The following is a 17,273-nucleotide window of genomic DNA, read 5'->3' as shown; positions in this document are numbered from 1 at the left end:
CCTGCCGTGAGCCCAGCGTGACCAGACTGATGTCCTTGCTAAAGGGACTCTTCTGCACCTCGTGGACAAACTGAGTGAGCTGTGAGTGGGTGCGACTGCAGTAGTAAATCTGCAAACACGTAACACTCTGATTCATATCGCAGGACACGCAAACATGCTTCAACTTTCACAATCCAATTATTTTATGCATCACCTTTGTGACATGCTCTTCGACCAGTTCATCCTCTTCCTCTTCTTCAGTTCCACAAAATCTGAGGATGAAAGCACTCTGCCGTTACTGCACGATCACATGCATGACAAACACGGGTTGTTCCAAGCATTTCGACTGCCCTCACCTACTCTTTAACTTGGATTCATCATCGCTCTCATACTCCACAACGATAAGATCCTCATCATCTTGAATTGCTGGTGCATCAGCTTGAGCCTCTTTACTGAGCTGCAGCAACTTCAATGTTTCATCTTCCTCACGACTCTGTAGCGCACACGTAACAACACTTTATTCGTAGAAATTCAATTAATTGTTAAAACAACATTTTGTTCAAGCTCAGCTATGGTGTGAGGCATAAAATGTTTGTCTAACAGTAACAATTGCTTTCAACACAACAGGACAGGTGAGTGCGCATCAGGTGTGAAACTTTACAGTCCTGTTCTGGCATTGCGGAATACCCTTACACACAGAAGGCGTCCCCTGTTATGGCTCTGATATCGGCGAAAAATCGCCGTTAGCTGCCTTGTTTGCATTAAGGGACGCCGGTGTGACGCGATGCGTGCTCTCGTGGAGTTTTGCATCCCGTAGCGATTAAGTGCGTATTTCACATGACTTTGCAGCTATCGAACTAATGTGTGAGCATATAACACTATTTAAATACACTTTCGACGTGTTAACGTGAATATCATAACCTAATAAGTCGCAAATGTCAACAAAAACAAACACGTATTGACACGACCCGTTGCAGCTTAAAACGTATAATAAATAACAAAATACACAAATATACGCACGCAAAGTATTCCTTCAAAACGATACACATGTAGAAGATTTACTCAATTTACAACAGGTTTCCTTTTATATGAATGCGCAGTAGCGCTAGGTTAGTGGCACCTCGATGAAGGCACACGTACGTGTCGTCATTCCACCGGTATTGCCGCGCTGTTCTCACATTGTCGGTCACGTCGAGGGTCACCAAATGTGGAGATGTGATTCAGAAGCCAAGGATAAGTGGTATAAACAGTTTACGCTCTACTGAACCACAAGCAACAACCACTCAGCAACAGTTGCTAACAACAATCACATGACCCGGAAACAGAAGTGAAACTTGGTGACGCCAGCAAATTAACAAAAACTCAGCAAACACACAATCCCAACAACTCCAAAACACTTGTGGACGCGTTGTGACCTGCAAATTCACCATGCTATGAAATAGTAAAGTCATGAGGTTGTTTTTTTTAATTATTATTTATGTTGTGACCTTTTTTGAACCACTGATTGAGCCAGTGATTGCATTTATTTGCATTTTGCTTTGTTTTTTGTTTTTTTTTAAAGAAACTATTTATGGTCTCGTGACATGAGTCGCAGGATTAGCCACCATAGGTTGCATTAAGAACTGCATTTAATTTATTATTTATTTAGAAATAATTCAGTTCTTTTGTTGTCATTTTGTTGTCATTTTTTTCCAGCTGTTGTCATGTTCCACTTCCATCATGTTATATTGTTTAAAAATTAGTTAGTTAAAAATAGTTAAAAGTTAAATAGTTAGTTAAAAATTAGTTCATTAAAAAAAAAAAAAAATAAATAAAATAAAATAAAATAAAAATAAAAATTTGTGTTCCACAGAAAAAAAAATGTCAACAGATATTTAAAAATAGCACATTTTAGAGCTATAATTATAATAACGTGAAACTAACTTTTTGCCAAAGGTTACCATACCGTCAGAATCGCATGCTGGCCCATGCCTACTTGCAATACTGAAAAAAGAGCCATAACAGAGGCAGCTGTGTCGCTGTGTGAAAACGCACACAGTCGTGGCTGTTGGTCGTGCTTGGCTGAGTGCTGTATAAATTACAAATAAATGCCGGCTATACTGTTATGGTTCTGATAAAGCTATTTTGTAGGATATCTGTGTGGAACAGGTCAGCCCTTTTCAAAGTGTGCTCCTTCGGGTGTACAAAAGGACTTAAGATGCTACACCTTAAGAAAAAAGAAAATGTATCAAACTTAAGCTACTTTTAGCTATACTCAAGGGAAATGGAAAAGCCCTTACACACACACCCATGAATGACACACAAGCCAATAACAATTTTAAGAACAGGCTGCAGCTTACCTTTCTTTTCATTGCATACTTCAGATGAACATTGTTTCTAATCACCTCTAACCGCTCCTCTCTTTTCTTCCTTTTCAATTCATCTTCCTAACACATAATAGGGACACATCTGTTAGCATCCTACAAGAGGATGAAGTTTTCTCATCCATACGTGGACATGTTTACCTTCAACTTTGACACCAAATCCCGTTCAGCCTTTTTGTGGACAAAGCTGGTGATCCAGTCAGGTTCTGCAGATGAGTTCTGAGTGGAGGCCTCTTCTTTAGATGAAGAAAGTGCAGTTTCTCCTCCCTGCAGCAGAGCAGCAGCCTCTTGCCTCCTATTGGCCTCAAAGTCTGTAAGCCAGCTCAGTGCTCCACATATCAGACTCAGAGATTTACCCTGCATCAGAAAGGATACATGCTGAAATTAAAGCATTATTGGTGTATTGTTCTCCATTTTCAAATGGTCTAAACAAAGCTTGTAAAATTGAAATAAAGAGGGCCTTATCCCACAGTTCGAAAAGACCCTATGCTAACGTACCGTCCCAGTGGGGCTCTCAAAGATGCCAACTTTGCCTTGATCGAGTGCACTGTATAAGGAGCGCATCAAGTCCTCCTGGATGGTGTAAGGCTGGTAGGGAAATGGAAAGTGGGATCTGCTATTTTCCATGTTGATCAATCTGAGGAATGGAAGGAGACGTTCATGTCCTCTTTCAGACATAACAATACTCTTAAAATAAACGTATGCATAAAAGACCAGTTTCTGTTTCATTATTTCAATACATGCTTACCAGAACACACAGTTTTGCATTATTAACCTAAATAATGGATCCCCTCAAATGTTAAGTGTCATTAAGCATTACTTACTGTCAGATGTAGCTAGCTAGCGCTGTTACCGTCACAACAGTTCAACTTGTTGCCAGAAGTATTTTCTGTACACCGTTTGTCATATTCGACACGACATTATCTCCATAATCCTTACCCGCAGCAGATACGACAACCAAAGGAGTACTAATGTTGGGCGAGTATTTTCAACTCCCGGCTTTTTAAGAAACCGCGCCAACAGGGAGCAAAGGGCACAGACTGTGACCAATAGTAAGGCAGCCCAGGCGAGGAGCGCGTGTTGTAGCGTCCTGAACAGTATTCTCGGGCGGGAATCATGTAGGTTAATAGCTTATATGTCATGTTAATGAAAATATTGGCTTTGTTTGGAATAAAACTGAATATAATACAGTTATAGGTCCAAATCTTGACGAATTATATTAATAAAAGATGGATGTACTCGTCGATCATATGTATTTGAGTCGACCGTCCTGGAGATGATAGCATTTTTATTTAACGCTCCCAGTATTGCCCGTGCAGAATGTCTGGAAAGTTCTCTGCTTTGCGTTTTTGGGCGCTTGACAGTTTGCTATATAGTGCACAACGACGTGGACTTCGCACGCTTGCCATCGGCGTAAATTAAAAGCTTCACAGACACCCTCAGCGCTCCTTTATCGCGTTGCATAATAGCTTTCGCACTCTTGGGTAAATTAAGCGTAATTATTATTAAGTGGTTTAACTGGCGTTAGTACAGTGACCTCGTTGCGTTGGTGTAGTTTTATGACTGGTAGTCAGCTTTAGCTACTCGCTAATTTGTGGTTGCAGGTCAGAGCAAGAGACGCCTTTTCCCACGACTTACAATGACTGCCGAGGAGCAAACAAGCGAAGGACAGCACACCATCCAAATGGAGGGAGAAGACATCACGCCAAAGAAAGATGGGGGCGTTTTGAAGGTTCATTTTAAATGTTTCATTTGTTTCATTCAACCAGATAGGTTGGCGTTAGCCCGGGCGCTTTTTTTTTTTGCACTAGATCCATGTGCTAGCATTAGCTGTTGTTAGCTAGCTAGGCGGCTAGCTAATACATGTTGGCGGTTGATGTGATTATTTACTAATTATGTGGATGCTCACAATGTAGGTAGTAATTTGTCATTGTCACGGTTTCATAACTTTCCATAAGCGCCGTAAAATAGTAACATGTTAATAAATATCTGTTGTTGTGCACATGCCAGATTATACATAAACAACACAACCAGATTAAAACTGCAGTGCAACGCACTAGACTGCAACTTCTCTCTTTGTTTTTGGCTAATACTGAAATCAAATTTATGTTTTCAGCTGATCAAAAGGGAAGGCACAGGCACCGAGCTGCCAATGACAGGAGACAAGGTGTATGTGCACTATGTGGGCACCTTCCTGGATGGTACTGTTTTTGACACCAGCAGAGACCGAGAATCGAGGTTCTCCTTCGAGTTGGGCAAAGGTTGGTTCCTATCTCATGGAGACGTCAACATTAACTCTGCATGGGGGCAAGTTCTTTTATTTTCAATTCAAGCGTACTATCCTACTTCTCTCTCTCTCTCTCTCTCTCTCTCTCTCTCTCTCTGTGTGTGTGCGTGTGTGTGTGTGTGTGTGTGTGTCTGTGTGTGTGTGTGTAGTTCAAGTCATAAAGGCGTGGGACATTGGTGTGGCTACTATGAAAGAAGGCGAGCTCTGCCAACTCATCTGCAAACCAGAGTATGCGTATGGCTGTGCGGGCAGCCCACCCAAAATACCCCCAAATGCTACACTTGTTTTTGAGGTAAGCCTGACTTGCCTGGAGTTCTGGGGCCCGTTGCACAAAACTAGGATAAGGGATTAAGCCGGGATATCTCGGTTATGCTGGCTCAACTTCTTTTTCACAAAAGTGGCATCGTCGAAAGCGAGATATGTTCTGACGTAAGTTACCATAGAGATTTGTTCTGTGGAGTTAGCCTCCTCCAGACTAGGCTAAGGTCCAGGATCTATTTAATCTTCTCCCTTATCTCAATCAGCAGTCACCATAAATGGAAACCAATAATGAATCCACTGCCTACTACACATTGTTACCACATTCAACTAGACCCACTGTCATTTCATTTAGATGATGTTGAAATCATTAATCATTTATTAGATAATTTACTGTCTCCCACATACTAATTTTTAAAATAACCATTCCATATAAATACATCTACAAGATAAGTTATACAGTCTGATGGACTTATAGTCACACAATTTCATTAACATCTGCAGTCATTTCACCTACAATTTCATCGGATTCATAATCACAGTGCGACTACATTTTCGTAGATGTTAATTGTGTTGGTTAATATGGATGTGTTCTACATTACCCAGAAGCCTTAGCGTTCAAGGGGAAACTGGAGGTTTACTGGAAGTTGAAGCTACGAGCAAGTAATGGTAATGTGGCAAATATAGATATTACTTTACACTGCTGTTCCTGATTTGTTAAACAGGCAACAAACATAATATTAATTAACTGTTTGGATTGTTATGATGGTTTCACCGGAGCATTGAGTGTTTATTTGTGCAGTACTTACTTGGGGTGTAACGGTACACTAAAATGTAATTTCGGCTCGGTTCAGTTTCTTGAAGTGCTCGGTTCGGTTAATTTTTGGTACAAAAAAGGAAGAAAAAAATGACTTAAATTGCTTTTATTTAAAAAAAAAATGCGAACAGAACTTTTTAAAAATAAATAAAAGTGACCCATTTGGGTGATATTTCAAATAAATTAGACTGTTTTTTTTATAGAAAAAAAATAATAAAATTAACTGTTGGATTTAAACAATTGTTTAAACATTGTGGCAAAATGTAATTGACAGTTACAGTTAAATAGCTCTCTGTTCCACGTGATGTCCCACCATCTGTCGGCAGTGAAATAGCGGACACGTGATAGCTCGTTGACGACATCACTTTTAGCTTTTTCATAAAGTGCTGGTATAACTTTCTGGCTAAAGTGAGGATGTGATGGTATTTCGTAGCGAGGTTGAAGAACTTTAATCATATATAGTCATGGGAAAAAATGATTAGACCACCCTTGTTTCTTCAGTTTATTGATCCATTGTAATGCCTGGTACAACTAAAGGAACATTTGTTTGGACAAATATAATGATGATAACAAATATAGCTCATAAGAGTTGAATTTAAGAGCTTGTATGGAGCAACTTCCATGGTTTTCTTGATAATAACCAAAATCACATAAGTTCTTACATGAATAGCTGTAGCATTGTACTGCCAAAAAATTTAACTTATGAGCTGTTTTTGCTGTCATTGTTATATTTGTCCAAACAAAAGTACCTTTAGTTGTATCAGGCATTAAAGGGATAGTTCGGATTTTTTGACATGAAGTTGTATGACATCCCCTTCTTTGATGAAGAACGTAGTTTCACTTAGTTGCTTGGGACAATAACACCAAGCTTTTGGTTTGAGTTTTTGATAGGGTGTACCCGGGCTCCAGCGTACCCGCGACCATAGTGAGATTGAGCGGCATAGAAGATGGATGGTATGCAAGTGGACCGAACCAAGCATGCAGAACCAAAACGGTTCAATAGATCCATGTGAACCGTTACATCCCTACTACTTACGCACAAAGTATTTCAGATCGCCTCTGCAATACTTTGCCACGCTATCTGTCTTTGTTTTATGACTGTAGTGGTGTTGCCATTCTTTTTTTAAATTGCGCTTTTGCCTCCTAAGCCTCTATAAGGGTTTCCGCTTCCGTCAGAGGAAAGTACGCCACTCTCATTGCCATGGTGAATCGGTAACTGTGATCGACAGCGGGGTCCATTTCAGGAAGCCGCATATGTGCACTGATCCAGGATTGGTGTCACCTGGCTTGATTAATTGTGTCTACTAATCCTGGCTTGGGCTTTGTTCAACCAACTAAGTCTAGACACTCTTGTTTTGCGTTGGTTGAGCTCAGTCATTTATCCTGGATGTCTGAATCCTACTTTCGTACATCGGGCCCCAGGTTATCATTTTATGACTCTGTTTGCCGTGGTGGTGTAATGGTTCATGCTGTTACCTACCTTATGTGCAGATGGCACGTGTTCGGTTCCCAGCTATGGTCCCTGGATATTTCCATTTCCAGTCTCAAACCCAGATAAATGGGAGAATCGTCAGTAAGGGGATCTGGTGTAAAAACAAAGCCAAATCAAACGCAATTGACTTGTAGTGGTGACTGTTGATGGGAAAAGCTGAGCAACAAAAAAAAGTTAAATGTCTATTTTGACCCAGTCTTTGATCAGCTGTGGGGAAAATTACCAATTGACTGTAAATGACACAAATATTTTTAAAGGGTTAGTAGAATGTCTCTAAATTATTAACTAGTTTCCAAGCAGAATAATCCTACCCATATTTGGCATAGCGTGGGTGGTAGCTCAGATTCCCATAGCTGATGCCATCTTGTACTTCTTTAGACAGCTAACTAGTTAAGACTGCAGCAACAGTGCCTCTGCTGGTAACAGCCAAGTAGAGCACTGTACTCGGATTTTGCCTTTATTGCTTCTGAATTGTGCGTTCAGCGTGTTAGCGTCCGTTGCTGGTGAACAGTAGCAATTGAAGAGAGAGGGCAAATGTAGTTAATTATTCCAACAGTCATTTTTATTGCAAATGTTGATCCAAAATTGAATGGTGAGCTGGATGCAGTGAGCTAAGCATTGAGATCCCGACCCGGGCCCAAAAACTGCCTTGCCTACTGGGTTGTCGCTCAGCCTCCCCCCTGGAACCTATCCTAGCCTAGAGTCACCAATTAACCTAACATGTGGGAGGAAACGAGTACCCGGAGAAAACCCACGCACGCACGGGGAGAACATGCAAACACCACATAGAGATGCCCGGGCGGAGATTCAACCCAGGTCTTCCCGATCTCGTGACTGTGTGGCCAACATGCAAACCACTCGGCCACCGTGCAGCATTGTTTTACATCAAAATAACAATTTATTTACAAATATAACACCATGAACTATTTACAATTTTCACATTTGGAATGGAACTATATGTGTGCACGCGTGTGTGCATGCATGCGCATCTGTATGTGCATGCGTTAAAATTTCCCTACAATGCGTAAACTTCTTCACGCTACACTCCTCCACGCTCTCTCACTTCCTCCTTCCTGTCATGTGTGATTCTTCCATTCACATGATCCCTGACGAACTCTTATCAAATGCACTTCTGCCACCTTGTGGCCGTTTTATGGCTTAAAATTGCTCTGAAGTGAAATGCACATCACCTCTTTTTGCCTCTCTCGCAAAAAATGTAAAAGCTGTATAAATACTTTGTTGGGATCGGGCATTCGGGTTTATAAAAACCTATAACTACGTCTTTGGTATTGATTTAGTTAATTGATGCGATCAACCCTCTTGCAAGCAATTAATGACAGCGGCATTCTTGTACAAAATAATCAGAACGACTCCAAGTGATACTGGAAATAGTCCACAAAGTCAGAAAAAATGCAGTAATACAACAGTATAGAAGTGGGCCGTGGTTCAAATGAACAGTGTGAGCGGGCCAGGAGAGGGAGGGGAAATTGGGCCCAAGTCCAGCAGGGTATAAACTAAAAATCAAAGATCAAGTAATTGACTAATCGATCATCTGAACCTGCAGGTGGAGCTTTTTGAATTCAAAGGTGAAGACTTAACTGAAGGCGAGGACGGAGGAATCATCCGTCGTATTATCAGCAAAGGGCAGGGATACTCCAAGCCGAATGAAGGTTCCTCTGTTGAAGGTAACAAATGTGATATTGCACTTGTAATACTAATGCAAAAGTGAATTGCACAAACAATTTTTCTCGCTATCTGAAATTAAATCTGACTAAACGTTGCCTGCTTAAAGTGAGGTTAGAATTACCGAAATTATTTCTATTTGCTAAATGCTGCAATTACAAGAGAGAATATTTGAGATTTTTTTACTACTTTCTTCAAAGTCAAAAGTTTGCATACATTTCCGTAGTATTTAGTAGCATTGACTTTAAACTGTATGACTTGTTGTGTTGACTTATGTATGACTTATTGTGGTATCCTTCCGCAAACTTCTCACAATAGTTTGCTGGAATTCTGGCCCATTCCTGCAGACAGCAATGACTTTTCAATTCTGCCTGCAAAATTTTTTATATGATTGAGATCAGGGCTTTGTCATGGCCACTCCAAAAACACATGACCACTTTGTGACTCTTTTGGTGGTAATCTTTGGGTGATTGTCCATTTGAAGACCCATTTGCGGTCAAGCTTCAACTTCTTGGCCGGTGGCTTGAGAGTGCCCTTTTAGCCCTTGTCGGTACAAGACTCGTTTGACTGGATAATGAAACACACTTACCAGCTTCAGCCATCAACTTCACAAGGTCTATAGCTTGGGTTCTGAGGTTGATTCTCACATTTTGGACCAAAACATGTTCATCTCTGAGACAGAGAACCTGTCCCGTTCCTGATTGTATGATGGCCTGACAGTCCCATGTTGTTTATACTTGGGAATCGTTGTTTGAACAGATGAATGTGGCTACCTTCAAGCATCTGGAAATTGGACCCAAGGATCAGCTTCACAATTATTTTCCTGATATCTTGGCCGACTTCTTTTCATTTTCACATAATGAAAAGTGCCTTGGATTTTTGCAATTTTTTGGTGATTTCCTGTCCCTGTTCTGAAGAGCACCTCTTCCTTGTGACTTCTACACTTTTTTGGAGGTCCTGGTAGCGTTCCTTATTAATCCTTTGTGGATAAGGAAAAACGGTGTGTTTGAGGTGCGGCCTTAAAATACATGTGCAGATGTGTCTCCAACTAACTCAGGTGTTGTCAGTTAACCTGTCAGAAGCTTCCAAGACCGTCTCATCAGCATGTGGGCTTTCCCATATTGTTTAACAACATTTATCTTTGTGTGTGTAAACTTTTTACTTTGGAGAAAGTAATAAAAAAAACCTCAAAGATATTCTCTCTCTCCTAATTGCAGCATTTAGCAATAGAAATTATTTTGGTAATCCTCACTGGCCTAAAACGGCGAAAAGTGTAGTCTCATTTAGTTTCAGATAATGAGGGAAAAATGCTTTTGTGTTTGTACACATTGCATATAAACATATGGTTTCAACTGTAGGTTGATCAATAATGAAAAATAAGCAATAACGAAGACTATCAGTCCATCTTTTTGCAATGAGTATAATGATAACAAATATGGGCACAATAAAAGTAAACAGAAGGGCAAAGAATAAATCCCAAAATCAGGAAAGTCCCAAAGGTATATCAAATATTCTGCTGTGTAAAAAGATAGCACAACCATAATGTTATATTAATACTAGAGCTTTCAATCGATTAAAATATTTAATCAGCATTAATTGCATTTTGTCCACAGTTAACTCTTAATCGCAGCTAGAAATAAGTTTTTATCTATAGTATAACAAGTAACAAGGATCTCTTTGTGGTAACCGATACGCGAACTACAACAACTACATAACATTTTATGAAAAGGGATAGCAATTTTGGAAATATGGGCCATTATTTTATTCAAAAATATATATATCTTTAGAAATCCCACAGTTTTTACATGTTTAATGCGAGCGGTGTTTTGTCCCACTTTGTTTGACAGTACTTGAACGCACCTTCTAACTTTGTGCCATACTGTACAGATAAGACTAATATACTGTATTTTTACCCTTCTTTCACCTCATATTTGCTCCCAAATTCTGATACTATGTGGGAATCCTTAACGGTAAGATTTGATGAGCTTATTGAGTTCTAATTTGCATATTTGTTGGGTACACAACCAACCCCTCTGGAAAAACAAGTCCAGGCTCATACTGGTGGATGGTGGGTCTGTATTCATTTTGTGCTTTAAATTTGATGTTGTTGTCAGTTTTACACAATACATAATAAATTAGATCGCTTTAATGTGCATATGTTTTACTGATGTGATGAAAGGCTAGTGCGCTGCTAATGCTACTAGCTCTTCAGCCATGGTTACATTGACACAAGTCCCCAAATAGCTGTTCTCGGTTATGCCTACCGCTAACTAGCAGCTCGTACCCAAATTTTGGCTCGCAGTTCAAAGCAAAAAATCAGCCGAGGGACTGCTCGCATCTACAATGAACACTCGTATGCCAAGTTACCTCTGTATGAATGACAATAAAAAACATACCAGCAGTGCTGCAGTACCTTCTCACTTCTCTCTGGCAAGTCGACATACGCTGTGACAATTCCAATCATAGCTACAGTAGATACAGATACCTTTTGGTCTTGTTGTGAGAGCCATTTGCCAGTGCTTTGAAGCTAAATTTACCAATCAAAATAGCCTGTTCTGTGGCTCCACAGTCACTGCTACTTCCTCAAGCTAGGATGTGGGCCGAGGGTCAAACAGGACAAACGCATGTTAATCGTGCTTTAAAAAAAAAAACTTTTAACACGTTAACTTTGACAGCTCTAATTAACACATAGCTGACAGTCAAAACGGACCATTGTTATTTGACAGTCAAAACGGACCATTGTTATTGATGAGGGAATTTTATTGGATAGAAATAGATTGTAAAATGTACCTAATGATGTCGCTGGTAATTTACAACATTTTGGGGAGGGGGAAAAAAAAGTAACATCCATTTTGGTTTTCCTCTCAGTGACCGTGGAGGGCACCTGTGAGGGACGTGTGTTCGACGAGAGAGAACTCAAGTTCGAGGTCGGGGATGGAGAAAGTCTGGGATTGCCAAATGGAGTGGAGAAAGCCATCATGGCCATGGAGCAGGGAGAAGAAGCTATCTTTCACATCAAACCCAAGTAAAATCACATGGTCAATGTGTTGGAGATTTAAATTGAACTCTAACAGGTTAGATCAACTTATTTAACTCTGGTATTTCTTGCAGGTATGGCTTTGGGAATGTTGGAAATACCAAATATAACATTCCTGGCGGAGCAATGTTGCAGTACAAGATAAAGCTAACAGCCTTTGAAAAGGAAAAAGAATCCTGGGAGATGAATTTGTCAGAGAAGTTGGAGCAGAGCAGCCTTGTTAAAGAGAAAGGCACACAGTATTTTAAGGTATGTGTGTGCAGCTACAGTACAGTGCTCCAAATATATTGGGACTTGTTTTGTGAGGCATTGCTTTCATTTTGCTCCAGGAGGGGAAGTTCAAGCAGGCATCTGTGCAGTACAAAAGGATCGTGTCATGGCTTGAAAACGAGTCTGCTTTGTCTGAAGAGGATGAGAAGAAGGCTACTGCATTGCGGCTGGCTGCTCATCTGAACTTGTCCATGTGCTACCTGAAACTCAGAGAGCCCAACCCAGCTCTGGAGAACTGTGACAAGGCAAGACACGTGACATGTGTGAACTACAGGAGGTCCTCGGTTTACGTATGAATTTTGTTCCTACAATGCTGTCGTAAGTAAAATTTTAGTGCAAATCGGAACGTATTCCTAAATTAACACGCAAGTTACTCACACTGCATGCAAAACACGTGAAGGACACAAAGTACAGTAATAAAAAGATTAAAGATAAGAATTTTTTGGAAGGGCCGTTGCCAGGGAGAGAGATACAGGCTTAATGGGAGGAAGAAGTCGCATAATTTTACTTCTGTTTTCACTTTCACTTTCCTTTTCATTGATGTGCTGCCATCAGAAGAGTTTGCCTCGCACTAAAAATAACAAAAGTGACGATGTGCGTATTCTCCGGCCATGCGGACAATACTAGTTTTCTTTTTCTTTTTGTACAATATTCATAATTTATGGGAGTGTATTCTAACCACGAAACATCATGAAATGAGGACCGCCTGTACAGAGGAACTTTAAAAGGCAGAAAACAATGATGCAGTGATTGTTTAACAAAGCCTGTGGTGATTGTAGGCCCTGGAGTTGGATGAGTCCAATGAGAAGGCATTGTTCCGGAGAGGAGAGGCACTGTTTGGTATGAAGGAATTTGACAAGGCCAGAGATGACTTCCAGCGTGTTGTTCAACTCTATCCTGCCAACAAAGCTGCCAAGAGCCAGGTATGGATTTAAATTTAGATACTTAAATCGGGGGTGTCCAAACCTTGTCCACCTAGGGTCGCATACAGAAAAATCGAAGGGAAGGATGGGGGGGGAAGAGGGTGTACATTAAAGCTTACCTGCCAACATGTATGCAATTTTCCGACTCTGCATGCAATTGCTGGTTTCAGTTGAGTACAATCTCTGAAACACCTATAGCATTAACTTTTCCAAACTCAAAAATAAAAACACAGCAGCAGCTCCAATGTGTAGCTTTACCCGTCAGTAGTCACCTGAGGCGTTGTGAGCATGTTGTGACACGCTGTGGTTGAAGCTGGTCGCTAGCCTGCTAGGAGCTTGCTGGTGTGGTGTGGCAAGGTGTCAATGCGCTGGTAACGTACTTCGATCAGTGTAACAATGGAAATAATACTAATAGTAACAATGTCGCAGTAGCTTGGTTAATATGCATGTCACATATGCAAATGCAGTCTTTATAGGAGGAATATGTGTTTCACATTACGTGCGTTCTTAGTTCCTTCTTTTTTATCAGTTTTATATCTTTAGAATGCACAGAAAGGAGAGACATGCGTGTTCATGTTTCACAAAGATTGTGGATGATAGGCAAAATTCAACAACAACAAAAAGTGCAGTTGTCCTTTAAAATGGCATTTGGGTAGAATGTTTACCAAATAAAAAAAAATTAAATAAAAGTCCTAACTCCTAAAATTTCTTCAAGGCTGACATGCTAAAACTAATCCAATGTAGGTCAATATATGCTCAGCTGTCTGAACAAAACATCCACATCTTAGCTTAGTGTTACAGGTGAAACCCCAAAATAGTGTAATATCTAATAATCTAACTCATAACACTCATCACACGGGAAACTGCCACAGGATGGGGAAAAAAGTAATTAGCTATAACCGAAAATAGCGTGCCCCTGTCGGTGGTGAGTAACGTCAGGTTTAAATGCTTCATTCAGATCCTTGAACCTCGCTATATTATGCCTAGCTGCTACTACGTTGTGGATAAAACTATACCCCACATGCATATAAAGAAGTAAATGGTTTTTCCTCCTCCTATTGATGTTCTCTGACTAATGTTCGCTGTTTGAGTTATATCACTTGATCAAGACTTTTCTAACATTCCACACTACAAAATGCATAATAAAAGTATGTATGATTTGTGTTTGTATCGGATCAACATCAGTATTGGCTGATATTCAAGGCTAAAATATTGGTATCTTATTGGGAGTGGAAAGGTTGTATCGGGACACCCCTACTGATCGCTGGACTTGACTTTTTTCCCATCCATCTTTTTTCTATGCCGCTTATTCTCATTAGGGTCGCTGACTTATGGGCGAGAGGAGGGGTTCACCCTGGAATTATAAATAACTGATTATTTTTTTTGGTCTTAAATACTACTTATCAAATGTCTATTAAATATTAAACATATCAAATATATGTGTCTTTCAGTGCATTTCTAAGTCAAGGCTGCAATAAAATACTGTTCAATGAATACGTTGACATTGTCAACCTAAAAATTGGCAATAAAAGCAGAATGTGAATGTGCAATTGTACCTCAGGAAGTGGGAACTAAAACTTCTTCTATTGCACCCCTTCAGGTGGTTCTGTGTCAGAGAAAAATCAGGGAGCAGCACGAGAAGGACAAGCGCACTTACGCCAACATGTTCCAGAAGTTTGCAGAGAGGGATTCAAAGGTAACTGATGCCCCCAAACACACACACACACCAGGGTTGTGAACGATGAACCGGTTATTCGGATATCCGGTTTGAGGAGCGAACGATTCTGCTGCGCCGGTAGAAGCCTCCTGTATCGATAATAATCAGCCATAAATCTTTAGATGAATCAATTGTGGGGACATGCGCCGGGTATCACAAGACAAGCTAGCACACCGCTAGCTAACTAGCGTAACTTTTCTGCTTTGTATACTTGATTTCTTTGAAATGTTGCATATGGAGTGTTGAAAACACTGCTCAGCCTGAAATGTTGTGTGATTACCATTGTTATGACATTTTGAGAATGGGATTGCTTACTCTTCAAAGCTAAAGGCCCGGTCACACCGCCCAAACTTTGCTGTAGCGTCCCTGGAGTGGTGAAAAAAATTCATCACCGCTCGTAACTGCGCACCACCGTTTAACAGAAGTTGGTCCCCGTAAAGGCAACGCCATATAAGCTCGACCACCGCTGATGGTTCCTCCTACCGCTCCGAAAGTTTTGAGCTGCACAAAATATTGTGAGCGGTGAGGAGCGGGCAATTTTCTGTTCATCAGCCGAGTTCATCACCGCTCCAACGACGCCCAGTCAAAGTTTGCCGCCGCTAGACGCAGGTTCGTGGACGCTTGGGTCCGCTAGGCCAACGCAGAAATCTTGAACGCTGGACCACTGCTGCTTTGCCAGCTTTGCCCGGGCGGTGATTAAACTTTGCACAAACTTTGGTGGAGCGCTTGTAAGCGTTTTACGAGCAGACACGGGATTGCTGGAACGGTGTCAGGCGTTGAAGCAGCAGCGATGAAGCAGCGATCCATTGCGGTGATGAACTTTGGTTTGGCGTTGGTATGGAGGTTTCGGAGGGGGACCAGAATTTGGCTATAAATACGGGGAGAAATGGACCAGGAGCCCATTTCTAATAGCCGTTGAGTGTATATCTAATTTGCTCAAAGTTACAGTAAAACTGTACTACCATGGATGCTGAGAGACTTGCTATGATTGGTGCACTAGTCCAGCAGCAGAATCAGAACCACCTCAAATTTCAAGAAGCTGTTGACAGAAGGAGAAGAGAGAGAAGAAGGAGAGACAGAGTTGTGTGGGTCAGACAGTGGATACTGAGGATATTAGTCTGTTGTGGCATTGCTTTGACTTTAGCGCCTTCTGCTGTACAGTTGCTGAAAATGCTTGTATAGTTCACCCAATTCCTTCATAACTTATCTAACTGCAGCTGTCTTTATTTTCACACAGGGAAACGATCTCTATATACATTGAAGCTAACCTAAGCTTCCATTAAAACATTGCAGATGATGTACAATACAATGTTGGAGTTTATTCAAATTCACACTAAAGCAATGCAGCATTGTGTTATATGTACAATACATGGATAACTGATCCGCATGCGCAGAACGCCGCTCTATCAACGCTCGCGTCACCGCTAAACCAACGTTTACTACCGTTAAACCAACGCTAAAGCAACGCCGGTGCACCGCTAGGACAACGCCCGTGTTTTCGATTTACATCCCTAACACACACACAGTGCATGGTAATCCACGGAGGGTGACAGGGATTGCTTGATTGTGTTTGTCTCTCCTCTCCTCTGCAGAAAGCGGCTGATAAGATGAAGAGCAAGGAGAACGGCAGCGGTGACAATAATGAAGAAATGGAGATAGAGAGCGGCGAAAAGGCAACAGAGAGCCAAGCAAAAGCCTAAACGCTTCTCACATAGCTCAGACTGTACTACCGACGGTTCATCTGTTCTTCAGACTTTTGTTACTTCAACCATTTGTGTTTAAGACTGTGTGTCAACAACAGCACTGACTTTTCTGACTCTTTGTCCAAGCATCTTGTCGTCGCACTCGTGATGGCGAAGTCCGCAGGTGTGATGTGGTTTTAATAGAATATTAGCGCGCTACCGCTTCCGCTTCTGAAATTTTCAAACCACAGCTTACCACTGTGCTTGTGTTTCATTGCTTTTTGTGTACAAGTGTTTGTAGAGAATTGTAAACCCTTGACTGTAAAGGGCTATTCACATTGCACTATCTTTGTTCTCTACCCTTCCTCTTTCCTAAGTTTACTATTCATCCATCCATCCATTCAACCATCCATGCAAGCCATCTCTTATGGGCCTACTGATCAATTCCTGGAGTTGTAGTGGCTGTGGATGTGGTTTGACTGCTCCTAAAGTATGTATGTAGCAGCAGGAGGTGTTGACATGTATGTATGTTAGTTGATTAGTTAGACTCAGTTCTCTTACGATGAAGATGAAATTCTCCTGCTTAAGCCCCTTTTTAGGTTTGGGATTATCCACCAGTGCTTTGGAAATATTGGCAGTGTACCCTAATACTTTTTCCCAAGTGTTGTGCTTGTGAGTTCTGAATTGTTTGTCAAAGTGTTGAATACATCATAGAAAATAATCAACTGGAATATCTCAACATGAATTAAAGCAGCTACAGTATAA

General features: G+C 40.9%; 2 protein-coding genes across 5 annotated transcripts in view; one reads left to right on the top strand and one right to left on the bottom strand.

The window, feature by feature from the left end:
* Window positions 1–8,843, bottom strand: part of ddx11 (DEAD/H (Asp-Glu-Ala-Asp/His) box helicase 11) — a 19,373-nt gene extending 10,530 nt beyond the window's left edge. Inside the window, exons 1-7 of one of the 3 annotated variants that reach the window (XM_054775235.1) lie at window positions 7,185–8,843; window positions 2,841–2,979; window positions 2,484–2,699; window positions 2,319–2,405; window positions 336–472; window positions 194–251; window positions 2–109 (exon numbers count right to left, since the gene is read on the bottom strand). In XM_054775235.1, coding sequence (XP_054631210.1) covers window positions 2–109; window positions 194–251; window positions 336–472; window positions 2,319–2,405; window positions 2,484–2,699; window positions 2,841–2,979; window positions 7,185–7,240 — 801 coding nt within the window. In that variant the 5' untranslated portion in view covers window positions 7,241–8,843. Of the gene's footprint in view, window position 1; window positions 110–193; window positions 252–335; window positions 473–1,099; window positions 1,285–2,318; window positions 2,406–2,483; window positions 2,700–2,840; window positions 2,980–3,166; window positions 3,350–7,184 lie in introns of those variants that run through there. The other 2 variants (XM_054775236.1, XM_054775237.1) reach the window with 2 other exon arrangements.
* On the top strand, window positions 3,649–17,273 carry fkbp4 (FKBP prolyl isomerase 4). Of its 2 annotated transcripts, XM_054775246.1 has the most exons (11): window positions 3,649–3,826; window positions 3,947–4,074; window positions 4,459–4,603; window positions 4,779–4,921; window positions 8,761–8,881; window positions 11,748–11,904; window positions 11,991–12,165; window positions 12,246–12,431; window positions 12,966–13,109; window positions 14,710–14,805; window positions 16,419–17,273. In XM_054775246.1, exons 2-11 carry the CDS (start codon window positions 3,982–3,984, stop codon window positions 16,524–16,526), a joined length of 1,368 nt encoding a protein of 455 aa, XP_054631221.1. In that variant the 5' UTR covers window positions 3,649–3,826; window positions 3,947–3,981; the 3' UTR covers window positions 16,527–17,273. The 2 variants fall into 2 exon arrangements, with proteins under 2 accessions (XP_054631221.1, XP_054631220.1); XM_054775245.1 differs by having other exon boundaries at window positions 3,649–4,074.

Source organism: Dunckerocampus dactyliophorus, chromosome 5, assembly GCF_027744805.1.
Source record: "Dunckerocampus dactyliophorus isolate RoL2022-P2 chromosome 5, RoL_Ddac_1.1, whole genome shotgun sequence".
Lineage (NCBI taxonomy): Eukaryota > Metazoa > Chordata > Actinopteri > Syngnathiformes > Syngnathidae > Dunckerocampus > Dunckerocampus dactyliophorus.
This window is presented reverse-complemented; position numbering and strand designations above follow the sequence as displayed.

Bases quoted from the DNA above. Each gene is read 5' to 3' on its own strand.
- fkbp4 (XM_054775246.1), top strand. From the start codon at position 3,982: ATGACTGCCGAGGAGCAAACAAGCGAAGGACAGCACACCATCCAAATG. The intron at 8,882-11,747 runs GTAACAAATGTG...TTTTCCTCTCAG, and splicing joins TGAAGGTTCCTCTGTTGAAG to TGACCGTGGAGGGCACCTGT. The intron at 12,166-12,245 runs GTATGTGTGTGC...ATTTTGCTCCAG, and splicing joins AAGGCACACAGTATTTTAAG to GAGGGGAAGTTCAAGCAGGC.